We start from the raw sequence: 16,495 nt of genomic DNA, 5'->3' as shown, positions 1-16,495 counted from the left end.
AAGCTCACTAGCTGTTTGACTGACTGGAAGGACAGGACAAGTGGTAAAGTTTCCACTCCGACAACCTGGGTCAAGGCCATCCAAGCTGGACCAGAACTCAGGGACTGGTTATTCCAAGGGTAGCTTGAGAAAAGAGGAGCTTGAAGAAGCTGCTGATTCTTCTCTGTTGATCTCTCTTTCTCTGTCTCTGTCTCTACCCCTACTCCCACCTTCCCCCCCAATTTCTCTCTCTCTTTCACCTCCCCCTCTCTGCTTTAGTGCATCTCTGACTTCACTGGGTCTAATTCAAATCCCTGCCCTACTTCTATCTAGCACATCATTTCATCCCTCAGGCTCTGAAATCCACAAATACCCCACATTCCAGTAATCTGCACATGGACCCCCAACCCTCTCTCCTCCACCCCTGTCTCCCCAGCTCCTTTCTCTTTCCCATGCCCTTCTCTCTTCCACCCCTCTCTGTCCACCCACTCTCCCCTCTCCCTCCTGGGCAGGGCAGGACAGGGCAGGGCAGGCAGGATCTGGTCGGTCACACTGTGAAATCCTGGTATCCCTGAAGCAGAAGGATTGATCTGGGGCTTCTGGGACTTCCAGAGGTCACTGATTTGACTCCTGCTATCTGCAGTCCCACTCTTCCAGGGTGAATACTGAGTCCACTCCACCCCCGATCTGCTCCCCAGCTAGCTCTGAGCCTTCTGATCCACAGGACTGCTCCAGGTGTCCTTGCCAGGGAAAGTTTAAGCCTGAAGCCACCAGAGGAGATTGGGAATGCCCACCTACTCACCCACTCCACTCTTCTGGCCCTGCTCATCAAAGTGTCTGCCCCTGGGCCTATGGCTGCCCACACCAGACACCCACTCACCCCTACGTGAATGATGAAGGAGAGGAGTTGCTCTCCCATAGTATGGCCTAGTTGCCTGACCTCTGGCCCCTTCCTCCCTCCCAAAAGGTCATTAGCTACTTCCCACAATTCCCTAAGAGGCCACGTGGCCAAGGGAAGAGAGCACATGACTAAGCAACAGAGGACCTGGGTTCTAATCTCAGCTCCTCCGCTTGCCTATTTCATGACTTCCCTATGCCTCAATTTCCTTATATGTAAAATGGGAATTAAGTGCCTGTTCTCTCTCCCCCTTAGACCGTGAGCCCCATGTGAGACAGGGACTGTGTCCAAACTAATTATCCTGTATCTCCCCCAGTGCTTAGCACATCCTAGGGCGGCAGCTGCTAAAGTTAATGGAACGGTCCCACAGCACGGGTCTCTTCTCAGTTTCCACCACCTCCTCCTCTTTGTCTACCCACCAGCCTGTCTCTCTGATTCAGTTTCTGTCCCGGCGGTGTCTTTCTCTGCTTAATTCTTTCAATCCAGAGGTATGAAACAGAACTCATCAAAAGTCAGAAATCTGTGGAGAAGGAAGCCTTCGTTGGGGGTTTGTCCCTCTTCCCCATTTGTTCTGCAGCTCCATTCTCGCGGCCCCATCTGCATGAGGTGGAGGCTCTGAATCCCTTCAGGAGAAGGGGTCAGGCAAGAGGTGTGGGTTAGGCCCCCCGAACAGAGAGGTCGGCCTGGCCCAACAACTCGACTCAGCGAGCTCTCCTGGGAGAGATCTGCCGTGTGTGTGGATGCAGGGAGAGCAGGTAGCCGGCTGAGCAAGTCCAGGCCAGACCCCAAGGAAGCCAGTCCTTGGAGGGACAGAGCCCCCCATCCACCGGGCCTGCCCCGCTCTGAACCCAGACCCTCAGGCCTCTCTAAGGGCCCGAGGAAAGGAGCCGGAACAATCCCTTCTAAACTGTCAGCTTCCAGACCATCCCTACTCCATTCTATTGGACTCTCTCAACTGCTTTATAATAATAATGGCTGTGCATCTGTTAAGTGCTTACTACATGCCAAGCACTAAGCACAAGGGTATATACAAGTTGATTAGGCCCCATATGGGGCTCGCAGTCCCCCTCTAGACTGTGAGCTCTTTGTGGGCAGAAATGGGTCTGTCTGTTGTTAGAGTGTACTCTCCCAAGCGCTTAGTACAGTGCTTTGCACACAATGAGCACTCAATAAATAAGACTGAATGAAAGTAGGAGGGAGAACGGGGCCTGAACGCCCATTTGGCAGATGAGGGCTCATGAGTTCGAATCCCAGCTCTGCCACTTGTCGGCTGTGTAACTGTGGGCAAGTCACTTAACTTCTCTGTGCCTCAGTTCCCTCATCTGTAAAATGGGGATTAAGACTGTGAGCCCCATGTGGGACAACCTGATTCCCCTATGTCTACCCCAGTGCTTAGAACAGTGCTCGGCACATAGTAAGCGCTTAACAAATACCAACATTATTATTATTATTATTATGAGGGACCTGAGAGTAGTGAAGTGTCTGGCCTTCCGTTCTACCTCGGGCCGGCAGTCATGGAGCCGGGGGATTGTCTTACCCGGACGATGCCAGCCGCACAGCCTGAGAGCGAGACGTCCACCTTGGCGGGCTTCACATCCGCAGTGCCGTATTTCAGCCTGCACAGGTTGGACAGGCAGTTCCTGTAGGTTCCGAATGACGCGGAGGAGACGAGGGACACCGTGCACACCGGTAGGGACAGCCCTCGGTAGAACCCGGACACCTGATCCCGGGAACAAGACAGAGAGGACCCTGAGCCACCCTTCCCCCCAGGCTGCCCCTTTCCCCCGAGCCGCCCCTTCCCCCCAAGCCACCACTGAGGAAAGCAGTGAGGTCTAGTGAATAGAGTACAGCGCTGGGAGTCAGAAGGACCAAGGTTCTAATCCCGGTTCCACCATTTCTCTGGTGTGTGACTTTGGTCGCCACTTAACTTCTCTGGGCCTCAGTTACCTCATCTGTAAAATGGGGATTAAGACTGTGAGCCCCATGTGGGTCAAGGACTGTGTCCATCCCATTTTGCTTGCAACCACCCCGGCGTTTAGTACAGTGCCAGCTACATAGTAAGCACTTAACCAATAACATACAAAAATGCTGCACGTCAAGCTCCGGGCTTCCCCTTCCCACCCACCCCCAAACCGCCCCTTTCCCCCAAGATGGCCCTTCCCCACCCCCCTGCCTCCCCTTGCCCCCATCCCACAGACTGCCAGACCAGTGCTCCCTAAATCTTCAAAGACCTTCTGAAAATCCACCTCTTCTGGGAAACTTTCCCTGATTAATCTCATCCCATTTTTTTCCCCCTTTCTTGGGCTATGGCAATCCAACAACCACCTTAAACCATCTATCTCAGCATGTTTACAGTAATAATAGCAGTATCTGTTAACCCCTTACTATGTTCCAACCACTGTACTAAGCACTGGGGTACCTACAAGATACATAGTCACTGTCCAACATGAGACTCAGGGTCTAAGTAAGAGGGAGAAGAGGTGTTGAGTCCCCATTGTACAGATGAGGAAACTGAAGCACAGAGAAGTGAAGTGACTTATTCAAGGTCCCACAGCAGGCAAGTCCTGGAGTTGGAATTAGAATCCAGGTCCTCTGATTCTCAGGCCTGTGCTCTTTCTATTAGGCCACTCGACTTCTCCCTACACACTTATTTTTCCCTTTCTCCTGACACGCTCCTGTTCTTTCTCCTGCTTCACAAAGCTGTAATTAGTGTTTGATTTTCTGTCCTCTAGACGGTAAGCTCACCAAGGACAGGGAATGTACCTACCAACTCAGTTGAATACTCTCCCAAGCACTTAGCATAGTTCTCTGCATACAGTAAGTGCTCAGTAAATACCACTGATTGATTGATTGTAAACTTTTTTGAAGGCAGGAGGACTGGTGTCTTCTATTTCTATTATTCTCTCCCAAGCGCTTAGTTCAGTGCTCTGCACACAAAAGGTGTTGAATGACTACCCCACTGCCCCACTGCCCCGGACAGATGGCCTGGGGATGGATAGGACAGCCTGATTCCTCCAATCGGGGGACTGACTGACCTTCTCGGCTCTGTATGTTTCTCGAACGCAGTGCCAAATTCCACAGTATTTCTTCTCAGTCTGAATCCTCACCTGGGAAGGCAGAGAATATTTGGAAGTTGGACGGCCTTTGAGAGAGCGATAATCTAAATGAACAGAACCCCCCTTCACCCCAGAGAGACCAGGTGAAATAATCTCTTTTGCAATTAGGGAACAGGCCCTGCCGGACACAGGGGTGGATACCCCAAGCCCCTGAGCCGGGAAATCAAACCCAACAGGGTTAAGCAGGAATTGAACATTCACTCAGAGCCAGGTAAATAGAGAAAAGCTGCTTATCCCAGGAGTCGCAAACAGACTTGCTTAAAAATACCTTCACGGTGTCCAAGGGATAGCCTACAGCCACGCCACAGCCACCTGAAACAAACAAAGAAACCCAGTAACACACTACATACCACGACTTCTCTGACTGACTTTTCTGACTCGGGAAATTGGACTCGGGATACCTTGGGGCCTGGTTTTTTTAAAAAAACCAGGAAATGCCTGTGTCCCAGGACCGTGCTCTATTCCCTAAGCCACGGAAGCTGCATGGCTTAGTGGTTGGAGCACGGGCCTGGGAGTCAGAAGAACGTGAGTTCTAATCCCAGCTCTACCACATGTCTGCTCTGTGACCTTGGGCAAGTCATTTCACCTCTCTGGACCCCAGTTACCGCATCTGTAAAATGGGAACAAGACTGTGAGCCCCACATGGGACAGGGACTGTCTCCAACCTAATTAACTTGCATCTACCCCAGTGTTTAGAACAGTGCTTGGCACACAGTAAGCACTTAACAATAAGCAGTTATTATTTTTGTTATTAAATGTCCACAGAGAATCCAGAGGGTACTTGAGGGTCAAAATATCAATCAATCAATTAATCAGTGGTATTTATTGAGCACTTACTATGTGCGGGGAACTGTACTAAGCACTTGGGAGAGTACAACAGAATTAGCAGACACTTTCCCTGTGCATAACGATTTTACCGTCTAGAGGGAGGATGCTAGGCTGAAGCGATCAATCGTACATTCTAGTGCCAAAAGTATGAACAAACCCATTTTACAGCTAAGGCAAATTAAATCAACTCAAGAGCCAAAGAGCGAAGCTGGAAGCAGACCCCTCTTCCCACAAAACCACAGGTCCTGTTCCTGATCCTGTTCCCTGCTCTAATTCAGTTTGGGATGGGCAGGGAACATGTCAGCTAATTCTGTGCTATTGCATGCTCCAAAATGCTTAGTACAGTGCTCTGCACATAGTAGGTATTCAATAAATACCATTGATTGATTGATTTGCCTTTTCTCGGATGCCCTCCCCTGACCTTGAATTCTACCTCCAGCTCCAAAACTGGTTGGTGGGATGGGTGATCTTAGGGAAATCACCTAACCTCTCTGAACCTCAGTTTTCCTATCTGTAAAATAGGAATAATACAGCCTACCCTTCTCCTTCTGTCAGGGATATTGATTAGGATGCTAGACACATCCTGGGCATGAAAACACAGTGAACTTTCTGGAGGGAAGGTGCCGTGTAAATCAATCAATCGATATTATTTCTCCAGTGACTACTCTGTGTTTTTGTTTTGTTGTTTATGGTGTTTGTTAAGTGCTTATTACATGCCAGACCCGTACTAAGCAATGGGGTAAATACATGCTAAACAGTCAATCAATCAATCAATCAGTAGTATCTATTGAGCCTTTACTATGTGAGCTCTGTACTAAGCACTTGGGAGATTACAATACAACAGAATTAGCAGACACTTCCCCTGTCCATAATGTGTTTATGGTCTGGGCTCACAGTCTTAATCCCCATTTTACAGATGAGGTAACTGAAGCACAGAGACATGAAGTGCTTTGCCCAAGGGTCACACAGCAGACAAGTGGCAGAGCTGAGATTAGAATCCAGGTCCTTTTGTCTCCCAGGCCCATGTTCTATCCACGAGATCATGCTGCTTCTCTGTGCAGAATACTGTACTAATAAACACTTGGGAGAAGATAAGAAAGTTAACTGATACGTTCCCTGACTTCACAGACCTTATAATCTACATTCACTTTAGACTCACCAATACTCCACTAGAAAGAAGGCCCAGAGGCATCCTGCCTGTCAAGACCCAGACTGCAATGCTGGAGTTTCTAGGTGGATAGAGGTATTTTTCTTCATGGCTAATTTCCCCCAGGTATAGAGGCATTTCAAATAGTGGGTGGTGGGCTGGCAGAAATTTGAGGGAAGACCTCAGGGAAGATCTCAGGGAAGACTTCAAGACGACTTCAGGAAAAGCCTCAGGGAAGACCTCAGGGGAAAAGCAATGATGGTCACTGTAGATGGGCTTCTGAAGGGGCAGGGGGCACGGGCGAGCTCCCCCGGAAATGGATGCAGGTGTATCGGCAAGGAAGGAAAGAGGCCCAGGAAGGGAGCCGGGCAGGCTAAGGTGATGTCCTGCCTCCATCTCCAGAGCACCGGGCATGAGTCTCTTGTACCGGTGAGGTGGGATGGGCCAATCCCCTTCAGAGATGACTGACACCTTGGGCTGGTTCGCCAGCCCGGGCCAGGCCCTGCAATTTTGGTCCAGATAGTCCTCCCAGGGCTTAGGAGGACTGTTCTCGAGGCCCAAGGCTTGAAATAGCCCCTTTGGCAGCCGGCTCCCTTCTGGACAAAACTGGGGGCTTCCAGAGATCTCAGGACTCAAAGCCAGCCGGTGTTAAGTCTGTAGTAAGCACTGGGGTATATTCAAGCTAATCGGGTTGGACACAGTCTTAATATCCATTTTACAGATGAGGTAGCTAAGGCACAGAGTGACTTACCCACGCTCACACAGCAGACAAGTGGTGGAGCTGGAATGGGAACTCAAGCCCAGGCTCTTTCCATTTGACCTTGCTGTTTCTCATAAACAGTGACCAGATTTGTGAAGAAGACAATTTTGACATTATTATTCCCAAAGGATGTGGTTCCTGCTTTCATGCTCCTCCTCCAGATTGTGTGGAGGGCCTTGCACCCATGACAAGCACCCCCTTCCAATTTAACAGCTTATTACAATCAGCCATGGCAGTAGAGCTTTTCGCCCACCGTTTTCCATCCTTAAACACCTGTCACTTCCCAGAGGCAGCCCATATCTTCTCGCTCAATCATTTCATCTGAGCTTCACAAACCACGCTGCAACTTAGGGCCAAGGTAGGTATTATTCTCCCCATTTTACAGGTGAGAAAACTGAGGTCCAGAGGTGAAGCAACATGGCCTAGTGGAAAGAGGACGGGCCTGGGAGTCAAAGGACCTGGGTCCTAATCCCCGGTCCTCCACCTCCCCCTCTGGACTGTGAGCTCGTACTGGGCAGGGCATCTATCAACTTTGTTATATTGTAATCTCCCAGCAGCTTAGTACAGTTCTCTACAGACTGTAAGTGCTTAATAGATTCCATCGATCAATTGTCTGCTGAATGACCTTGGGCAAGTCATTTCACATCTCAGTGCCTCCATTAACCCATCTGTATAATGGGGATTAGGACTTTGAGCCCCATGTGGGACATGGACTGTGTAGAGAAGCAACATAGTGTAGTGGATAGAGCACGGACCTGGGAATCAGAAAGTCATGGGTGCTAATCTAAGCTCCACGTGGGACAGGGACTGGGTCTGACCTGATTTGCTTGTATCCACCCCAGTGCTTAGTACAGTGACTAGTACATAGTAAATGCTTAACAAATGCCATAATTGTTATTACTATTATCTACCCTAGAGTTTAGTCCAGTGCCTGGCACATAGTAAGTGCTTAACAAATAACATAAAAATAAAAAATGACCAGTCAGAGATCACCCTGCAGGCCAGTGGCTGAGCTGGGACCTTAAGGACGAGGGATTAATGCCTCCCAACCCCATGCTCTTTCCTCTAGACCTCGCTGCCTCCCAGGCAGTCAGAGGGTCAGTAGTCCTCAAGCCCACGGGTCACCCCTGGTAGGGACCCCCCCGCCCTGGCTCCTGGAGTAAGTGGGGATCATGGCTGCTGCAGTTTGTGTTCGGTTAGTGGGGGCGGCAAGCAGAACTGCTGGAGGATAAGCCCAACTGGAGCCAGGCCCACAACCAGCCTGTCCACAGGGTGCTGTCCCCTCCGGGAGGTTCGGTTCAATTTTACCACCCCTCCCTGGTCTCCCCCTTAGATCGAGGGCCAGCACCCAGACCCCTCACCCTCCCGCACTCTGTCCCCTCCCGGTCTCCCCCTCAGATTGAGGGTCAGCACCCGGGCCCCTCAATCTCCCCTACTTTGTCCCCTCTCCAGCCTTCCCCTTAGATCAAGGGTCAGCACCCGGGCTCCTCAACTTCCCTTACTTTGTCCCCTCCCCAGCCTTCCCCTTAGATGGAGGGCCAGCACCTGGGCCCTCCAACCTCCGGCACTCTGTCTCATTCATTCATTCATTCAATAGTATTTATTGAGCGCTTACTATGTGCAGAGCACTGTACTAAGCGATTGGAATGAACAAGTCGGCAACAGATAGAGACAGTCCCTGCCGTTTGACGGGCTTACAGTCTAATCGGGGGAGACGGACAGACGAGAACAATGGCAATAAATAGAGTCGAGGGGAAGAACATCTCGTAAAAACAATGGCAACTAAATAGAATCAAGGCGATGTACATTTCATTAACAAAATAAATAGGGTAATGGAAATATATACAGTTGAGCGGACGAGTACAGTGCTGAGGGGATGGGAAGGGAGAGGGGGAGGAGCAGAGGGAAAGGGGGAATAGAGGGTTTAGCTACGGAGAGGTGGGGGGGGGTGGTAAAGGGAGTAGAGGGAGAAGAGGAGCTCAGTCTGGGAAGGCCTCTTGGAGGAGGTGAGTTTTAAGTAGGGTTTTGAAGAGGGGAAGAGAATCAGTTTGGCGGAGGTGAGGAGGGAGGGTGTTCCGGGACCGCGGGAGGACGTGGCCCAGGGGTCGACGGCGGGATAGGCGAGACCGAGGGACGGCGAGGAGGTGGGCGGCGGAGGAGCGGAGCGTGCGGGGTGGGCGGTAGAAAGAGAGAAGGGAGGAGAGGTAGGAAGGGGCAAGGTGATGTAGAGCCTTGAAGCCTAGAGTGAGGAGTTTTTGTTTGGAGCGGAGGTTGATAGGCAACCACCCTCGCTGGCCTCCCCTTAGATTAAGGGTCAAGGCCCGGGTCCTTGTCCTCCAGCACTCCATCTGTCCCCTCCCTGGTCTCCCCCCTTAGATAGAGGGCCAGCACCCAGGCTGGGCCCCTGGCCTCTGGCATTCTGTCAGTCCCCTCCCCTGGCGCCTTGCCCGGGCTCCGTTCAAGCCCTGGGAGGGGTGCTGATGATTGATGATCACTAAAGAAGCTGCCATCTCACGCTAGACTGCGTTTACTGGCTTCAGGGCACAGGCCTTAGCTGGGGAAACTGGTTATTCTCCCCAAGCTTTGAAAACTTCCTCCCCCTGCCTACCCGTTCTCTTCCCCCACTATACCTAATCGGTCAGTCGGTGGGGCCAGCAGTGTGAGAAACACTGTACTATGCATTGAGGAGAGTCCATTAAGAACAAAAGATGCTGCCTCTGCCCCTTTCTCTCCTCACGCACTACCCTCCTAATTGTACCTTGTACCTTGTGACTCCCCTGTCATAATCAATCGGTGGTGTTTATTGAGCACTTATCGTATGCAGGGCCCTGTACTGAGCGCTCGGGACAGTGTAATACAAAAAAGAGTAGGTATAGACCACCCAGCCACCCACTGCTCACATCTTTCCCCCTACCTGTAGCTCCTTCAAATTCACCAGACCACATTCTCCCCCACCTTTAAAGCTAGCCTCAAAGTCCCCCTCCTAAAGGAAGCTTTCCCTGACCAAGTCTCATCCCACCTGCAATTCCATCAGCCATCTTAACTCTCCTGTATAGATCAATATATTTGTTTCTGATCCATCTATTTACTTGGGTTTTTACCATACGCAGCTACACTCTTACTCTTTTTTGTCTGGCAATTTGGGTCTGCTCGCTCCCAGACTATAAGCTCCTTGTGGGTAGGGAGCATGTCTATTAACCCTATGTACTGTACTCTCCCAAGTGCTTAGTACAGTACTCTGCATACAGTAAGCACTCAATAAATACCACTGATGATGATGATACTGGATTATAAACTCTTTGGGGGCGGGGACAGTGTCTTTTGATTTCTGCTGTATCAATCAGTTTGTTGTCAGGGGAGAGATCATGCCAAGGTGGTTGGTTTCTTCTCCCCTTCGCCCCTCCCTCCCTCAAGTGTCTACTGGCATCTGCTGCATGCTGGAGCCCAACTAATCACCCAGTAAGCCTCTGGGTCTCCTTCCCAGCATCCTTGTCTCTGGGTGCCTCCCTGGGGAGGGAACCTGGAGCATGCTTGACTGGGAAAATAACCTCAAGACCAAGCTTCCAGTTGTATTGTACTCTGCCAAGTGCTTAGTACAGTGCTCCGAGTACAGTTAGCACTCAATAAATATGACTGACAGACTAACTACAATACAATCGAATTGGCAGACACGTTCCTTGGAGGCAACGAGCTTACAATCCATGCTGTATGTTCCTAGAATCCCAGTACAGTGCTTGATCAGTGCTGGTGGTAACCTTCTTGGGACCAGCCCAGAACCCCTCCAGCCCAAGTCTTCCCAAGGATTTTCCCATGGGCCAGCAGGTCTGGATATCATAGGAAATGGGCAGGAGGGGCCAGGCCCATTTCTGCATGGAAACTTCTCTGGCTAGCACAGCTAAGGCCCACCCTCAGTCCATTTCTGCGATAACAGCTCCCCGGCCCCTGGAAGCTTGGACTTGAAGTGATTTCCCCTGTCAAGAACGCTCCCGGTTCCCTCCCCAGGGAGACACCCAGAACCGAGGTTGCAGGGAAAGAGATCCAGAGACCTCCTGGGTGATTGGCCGGGTTCCAGCATGCAGCAGCCACCAGTAGATTTCAGAGGGAGGGAGGGGGAGGAAGAGAAGGAGAAGTTGGCTGGCTTGGCACAATCCCTTCCCTGACAGCAACCTCAGAAAATTGGCTCTTCACCTCTTTCCCTCCTTGTGGGGTGATGCACCCCAAAGCTCCCTCTGCTTGTCCTGAAATACTCCTGGGATTTGCCCTTGGCCTTTCAGCAAGTCAAATATTGACCTGAAACAGCCACAGCACCGGCCACATCACTCTTGCTCAAAATAGCATTTTAGGGTCAGGGAAAGGGTCACTTTTTGGCCACCTGGTGCAGAGAGTGAATTTGGTCCCAGATTCCCTGTGCCCCAGCGGCTTGCCGCTCTGCCACCATTTTGCCAGGTGATGAGAGAGCCAAATGTTTTCCCCGCACAAGTCAAGATAGAGCAGAGTGGCCTAGTGGAAAGAGCTCGGTCCTGGGAGTCAGAGGACCTGACTCTTATCAGGTATGTTCTTATCTGGAGGTTAGTTCTTACCCCGGCTCCACCATTTGCCTGCTGGGTGATTTGGGGCAAGTCATCTAACTTCTCTGTGCCTCAGTTTCCTCATCTGTAAGAGGGGGATTCTATATCTGTTTTTCCTCCCACTGTGAACCCCATGTGGGAGAGGGACTGGCTCCGACCTATCTCCTATCTTCCCCCATGCTTAGTAGAGGGCTTGTAAGCGTTTAACAATGACCACTAATCATTAGTAAGCATGGTCTAGGGGAAAGAGCATGGGGCCTGGGAGTCAGAGGACATGGAGTCTAATCCTGGCCCTTCACTAGTCTTCTGGGTGACCTTGGGCAAGTCATTTCATTCCTCTGTTCTTCAGTTCCCTCATTTGTAAAATGGGGATTAAATTCTCCTCCATCTGATTTAACTGTGAGCCCCATATGGGACAGGGTCTGGATTCCACCTTATTATTATTATTATTGTGGTATTTGTTAAATGCTTACTACATGACAGGCACTGTGCTAAGCAGTGGGGGGCTACAAGCAAATTGGGTTTGACACAGTCCCTGTCCCACAAGGGGCTTGCAATCTCAATCTCCTTTTTATAGATGAGTTAACTGAGGCACAGAGAAGTGAAGTGAGTCACCCAAGGTCACACAGCAGACAAGTGGCAGAGTTGGCATTAGAACACATGACCATCTGAATCCCAGTCCCGTCCTCAATCCACGATGCCACGCTGCTTCTCATAATTAACGTGATTAATTTATATCTAATCCAGTGCTTCAAACAGTACATAGTAAGTGCTTAACAAATATCATTAACAGATTTCTATTATAACTATAAACGGGGAGGAGCCTCCAAGCGGGAGAGAATCCCGGCCTGGGCAGGTCTGCTGGGCCCCTCTCCTAGAAGATAGAGCTACTGATCCCAGGGAAGGTCAGGGCAACAGGGCAAGTCTCAGCTCTGTCAGTCCCCATTGCTGACCAGGAATCCCTGGCTTGTGAGCTCCTTCGAGGATAAGGCAGTGTCCGGACCTATTAATAATAATAATAATAATTATGGAATTTGTTAAGTGCTTACTATATGATAAGCACAGTTCTAAGCAATGGGATAGATGCAAGGTAGTCAGATTGTCCCACGTGGGGCTCACAGTCTTAAACCCCATTTTACAGATGAGGTAACAGAGGCACAGAGAAGGTCGCACAGCAGACAAGTGGTGGAGACGGGATTAGAACCCATGTCCTCTGACTCCCGAGCCCATGCTCTTTCCACTAAGCCATGCTGCTTTTCTAATTACTGCCACCATACACTCCCAAAAGCTTGGTAAAATGCTCTGCAACCTAGAGTGCTCAAGACAGTGCTCTGTACACAGCAGGTAGCCAGTACAGTCCTCTCAATGCTCTAGCCACTCAGTAAGTGCTAGAAAATGATACAGAAGCAGTATGGCCTACAGGAGAGAGCACAGACCTGGGAGTCAGAAGGACCTGGGTTCTAATCCCAGCTTCACCACTTGTTTGCTGGGATACCTTGGGCACGTCACTTCACTTCTCTGTGTCTCAGTTCCCTCATCTGTAAAATGGGGGTGAAGACTGTGAGCTCCCTGTGGGACAGGCACTGTGTCCAACCTGGTTAGCTTTTACCTACCCCAGTATTTTGTACTGTGCCTGCCGCAGAGTAAGTGCTTAACAAATACCATTATATTTTATAATGATTGCCATAGGCAAATGAAGTGTTCCGGGGAGGAAGGGGTGATGCCTGGGGAAGGGGGTGCCCTGGTCCCAGACACCCCCAAAACACTGTGAGGCTTCCACCCTGAGGGTAACCACTCGACGCAAGTACCCTTCTGACTGTGCATTGTCCACACACTTGGACCTGTAACCTTTGGGCATTTGATATTCACCCCACAGCACTTATATACCTATCTATAAATCATCTATTATAGAGTATTTATATTGTCTGTCTTCCCCGGTAGGCTGTAAATTAATTGTGGGCAGGGAATGGGTCTACCACCTCTGTTGTATTATACTCTCCCAAGTATGCAGTATGTTGTTCTGCATACAGGAAGTGCTCAATAACTACTATTGCTGATTGGTGATGATGATGATGATGACGACTACCAGGAAAGGCCCAGTAGAGGATTCAACTCACAGCCTTTTGGATTCACCCTGTTCCCATCAAAATCCCTTGATAAATTAACCAATCAGTCGTATTTCTAGAGAACTTGCTGGGTGCAGAGCAGTGTACTAAGCACTTGGGAGACTACAATATTACAGAGTTGGAAGATAGGTTCCCTGCCCACAAGGAGCTCACATTCCCAGGGAAGCTGACTTGAACTTTCACTCTCTCTCAAGCCAGATAAATCAATGAATGGTATTTATTGAGAGCTTTCTGTTTGCAGAGCATTGAACTAAGTGCTTAGGAGAGCATAGTACTTCCTGCTTCTGGCCTGGCATGCCCTCCCTCCTCATATTCAACAGAAAATTACTCTCCCCACCTTCAAAGTCTTATTGAAGGCGCATCTCCTCCAAGAGGCCTCCCCTGACTAAGCCCTCCTTTCCTTGTCTCCCACTCTCTTCTACATCACCCTGACTTGCTCCCTTTATTCATTCCCCCTTCCCAGCCCCACAGCACTTATGTACATATCTGTAATTCATTTATTTATATTAATGTCTGTTTCCTGCTCTGGACTGTAAGCTCACTGTGGGCAGGGAATGTGTCTGTTTATTGTTATATTGTACTCTCCCAAGCGCTTAGTACAGTGCTCTGCACACAGTAAGTGATCAGTGAATACGATTGACTGACTGATTACAGTACAAATCTCCCTGTCGCCCCCGGAGTGAAGACATGACCCAAGGCCTCCAACCATCCCCCCTACACTGGCAATAATCAGGAGCAGAATCTATCCGTGTTAACTTTTACTTTCCCTGTCTCAGGCAAATTGATTGCCACTGAAAGCAGAGCACTCAGGGAAATAGCATGGCCTAATGGATAGAGCATAGGTCGGAGTCGGAAGGACCTGGGTTCTAATCCCGGTTCTGCCACTTGTCTGCTCTGTGACCTTGGTCAAGTTACTTCATTTCTCCATGCCTCAGTTACCTCACCTGAAAAATGGGCCCCTCTTGGAACTTGGACTGCATCCAGCCTTGATAGTTTATATCTTCCCCAGTGCTGAGTACTGTGCCAGACACATGGTAAGCTCTTAATAAATACCATTAAAAAACAACAACACTGTAGTGGCCTATCGGGAGCATTCAGTGCCAGGAGAGGACACAGTTCCTCCTCTTAAGGAGCTTTCAGAACACTCAAATTGCCGTCAGTGTAGATTCCCCTGAAAATGAGGCAGTGTGGCCTAGAGAAAAGGTCAAGAGACTCAGGTTCTAGATCCAGCTCTGCCATGAACTGCTGTGTGAGTTTGGGTGGGTCACAACCTCTCCATGCCTCAGCTCCCTCACCTATAAAATGGGGATAATAATATCTGCCTCAAAAGGATCTTATGAGGATAAAAATGTGATCATTTATGGGTCTGCATTTTGAAAAAATTAAAAGTGTTATACAGATGGAAGAGATTGTTGCTGTTCTTACTGATGCCATTATTAAGAATTTATTCTTCTAGTACAGTGCCCTGCATACAGTAAGCACTCAGTAAATACCACCGATTGAGTGACTACTGAGGAAAAGAGTGAAAGTACAGATACAAAGGATAAAAATGACAATTAAGCAGTGAAATCAATAAACAATGAATAAACCAACAGACCCACATGTGTCACAATGAGAAATAAAGTGGTCTGAGTAGGCATGTGGGATTAGTCAGGAAATTAGTCAGGGGATTAGAAAAGCAGCATGAACTAGTGGATGGAGCACTGGTCTGAGAACCAGAAAGACATGGGGTTCTATTCCGGGCTCTACCACTTGCCTGTTGTTTGACCTTGGACAAATCACTTCACTTCCCTGTGCCTTAGTTACCTCACCCATAAAATGGGGATGAAGACTGTGAGCCCCATGTGGGATTAGGACTGTGTCCAATCCGATTAGCTTGTATCCATCCTAGCACTTGGAATTGTACCTGGCATATAGAAAGCGCTTAACGAGTACCATTAAAAAACAATGTTCATTCATTCATTCATTCATTTATTCAATAGTATTTATTGAGCGCTTACTATGTGCAGAGCACTGTACAAAGCGCTTGGAATGAACAAATCAGCAACAGATAGAGACAGTCCCTGCCGTTTGACGGGCTTACAGTCTAATCGGGGGAGACGGACAGACAAGAACAATGGCAATAAATAGAGTCAAGGGGAAGAATATCTCATAAAAACAATGGCAACTAAATAGAATCAAGGCGATGTACATTTCATTAACAAAATTAACAAAATAAATACGGTAATGAAAATATATACAGTTGAGCAGACAAGTACAGTGCTGAGGGGATGGCAAGGGAGAGGGGGAGGAGCAGAGGGAAATTGGGGGGAAAGAGGGTTAAGCTGCGGAGAGGTAAAGGGGGGGTGGTAGAGGGAGTAGAGGGAGAAGGGGAGCTCAGTCTGGGAAGGCCTCTTGGAGGAGGTGAGTTTTAAGTAGGGTTTTGAAGAGGGGAAGAGAATCAGTTTGGCAGAGGTGAGGAGGGAGGGCGTTCCGGGACCGCGGGAGGACGTGGCCCGGGGGTCGACGGCGGGATAGGCGAGACCGAGGGACGGCGAGGAGGTGGGTGGCGGAGGAGCGGAGCGTGCGGGGTGGGCGGTAGAAAGAGAGAAGGGAGGAGAGGTAGGGAGGGGCAAGGTGATGTAGAGCCTCGAAGCCTAGAGTGAGGAGTTTTTGTTTGGAGTGGAGGTTGATAGGCAACCACTGGAGGTGTTTAAGAAGGGGAGTGACATGCCCAGATCATTTCTGCAGGAAGATGAGCCGGGCAGCGGAGTGAAGAATAGACTGGAGCGGGGTGAGAGAGGAGGAAGACATGGGGTTCTATTCCTGGCTCTACCACTTGCCTGTTGTTTGACCTTGGACAAATCACTTCACTTCCCTGTGCCTTAGTTACCTCACCCATAAAATGGGGATGAAGACTGTGAGCCCCATGTGGGATAATGTCTCTGGGAACTCCATGGCCCCCTCAGGGGAACAATGAAAGATCCTTTTTTCCCCCGGAATTTCCTCCAAGGCTATGGGAGAATCGGAGGAGGGGGAAAAAGGGGGTGGTGAGTTTCTGGCTGTGCTGCTGGAATCCAGGCCACATCGAGGT

The 16,495-nt window shown here is 49.7% G+C and overlaps 1 protein-coding gene across 4 annotated transcripts in view; it reads right to left on the bottom strand.

Annotated features, from left to right (window-relative positions):
• SLC25A47 (solute carrier family 25 member 47) overlaps positions 1-16,495 on the bottom strand; it is a 57,848-nt gene that overhangs the window by 14,362 nt on the left and 26,991 nt on the right. For all 4 annotated transcript variants that reach the window (XR_003759231.2, XM_029064234.2, XM_029064236.2 and 1 more), the window contains 3 exons: positions 4,262-4,305; positions 3,913-3,984; positions 2,415-2,597 (listed from right to left, as the gene is read on the bottom strand). Coding sequence is in view for 3 of the 4 variants with exons in the window: in XM_029064234.2 (XP_028920067.1) it covers positions 2,415-2,597; positions 3,913-3,984; positions 4,262-4,305 (299 nt within the window). In the remaining variant the exon portion in view is untranslated. The remainder of the gene's footprint in view (positions 1-2,414; positions 2,598-3,912; positions 3,985-4,261; positions 4,306-16,495) is intronic.

This window comes from Ornithorhynchus anatinus, chromosome 1 (genome assembly GCF_004115215.2).
Source record: "Ornithorhynchus anatinus isolate Pmale09 chromosome 1, mOrnAna1.pri.v4, whole genome shotgun sequence".
In the NCBI taxonomy this organism is placed as follows: domain Eukaryota; kingdom Metazoa; phylum Chordata; class Mammalia; order Monotremata; family Ornithorhynchidae; genus Ornithorhynchus; species Ornithorhynchus anatinus.
Note: the sequence above shows the minus strand (reverse complement) of the source record. Positions and strands in the feature narration are given on the sequence as shown.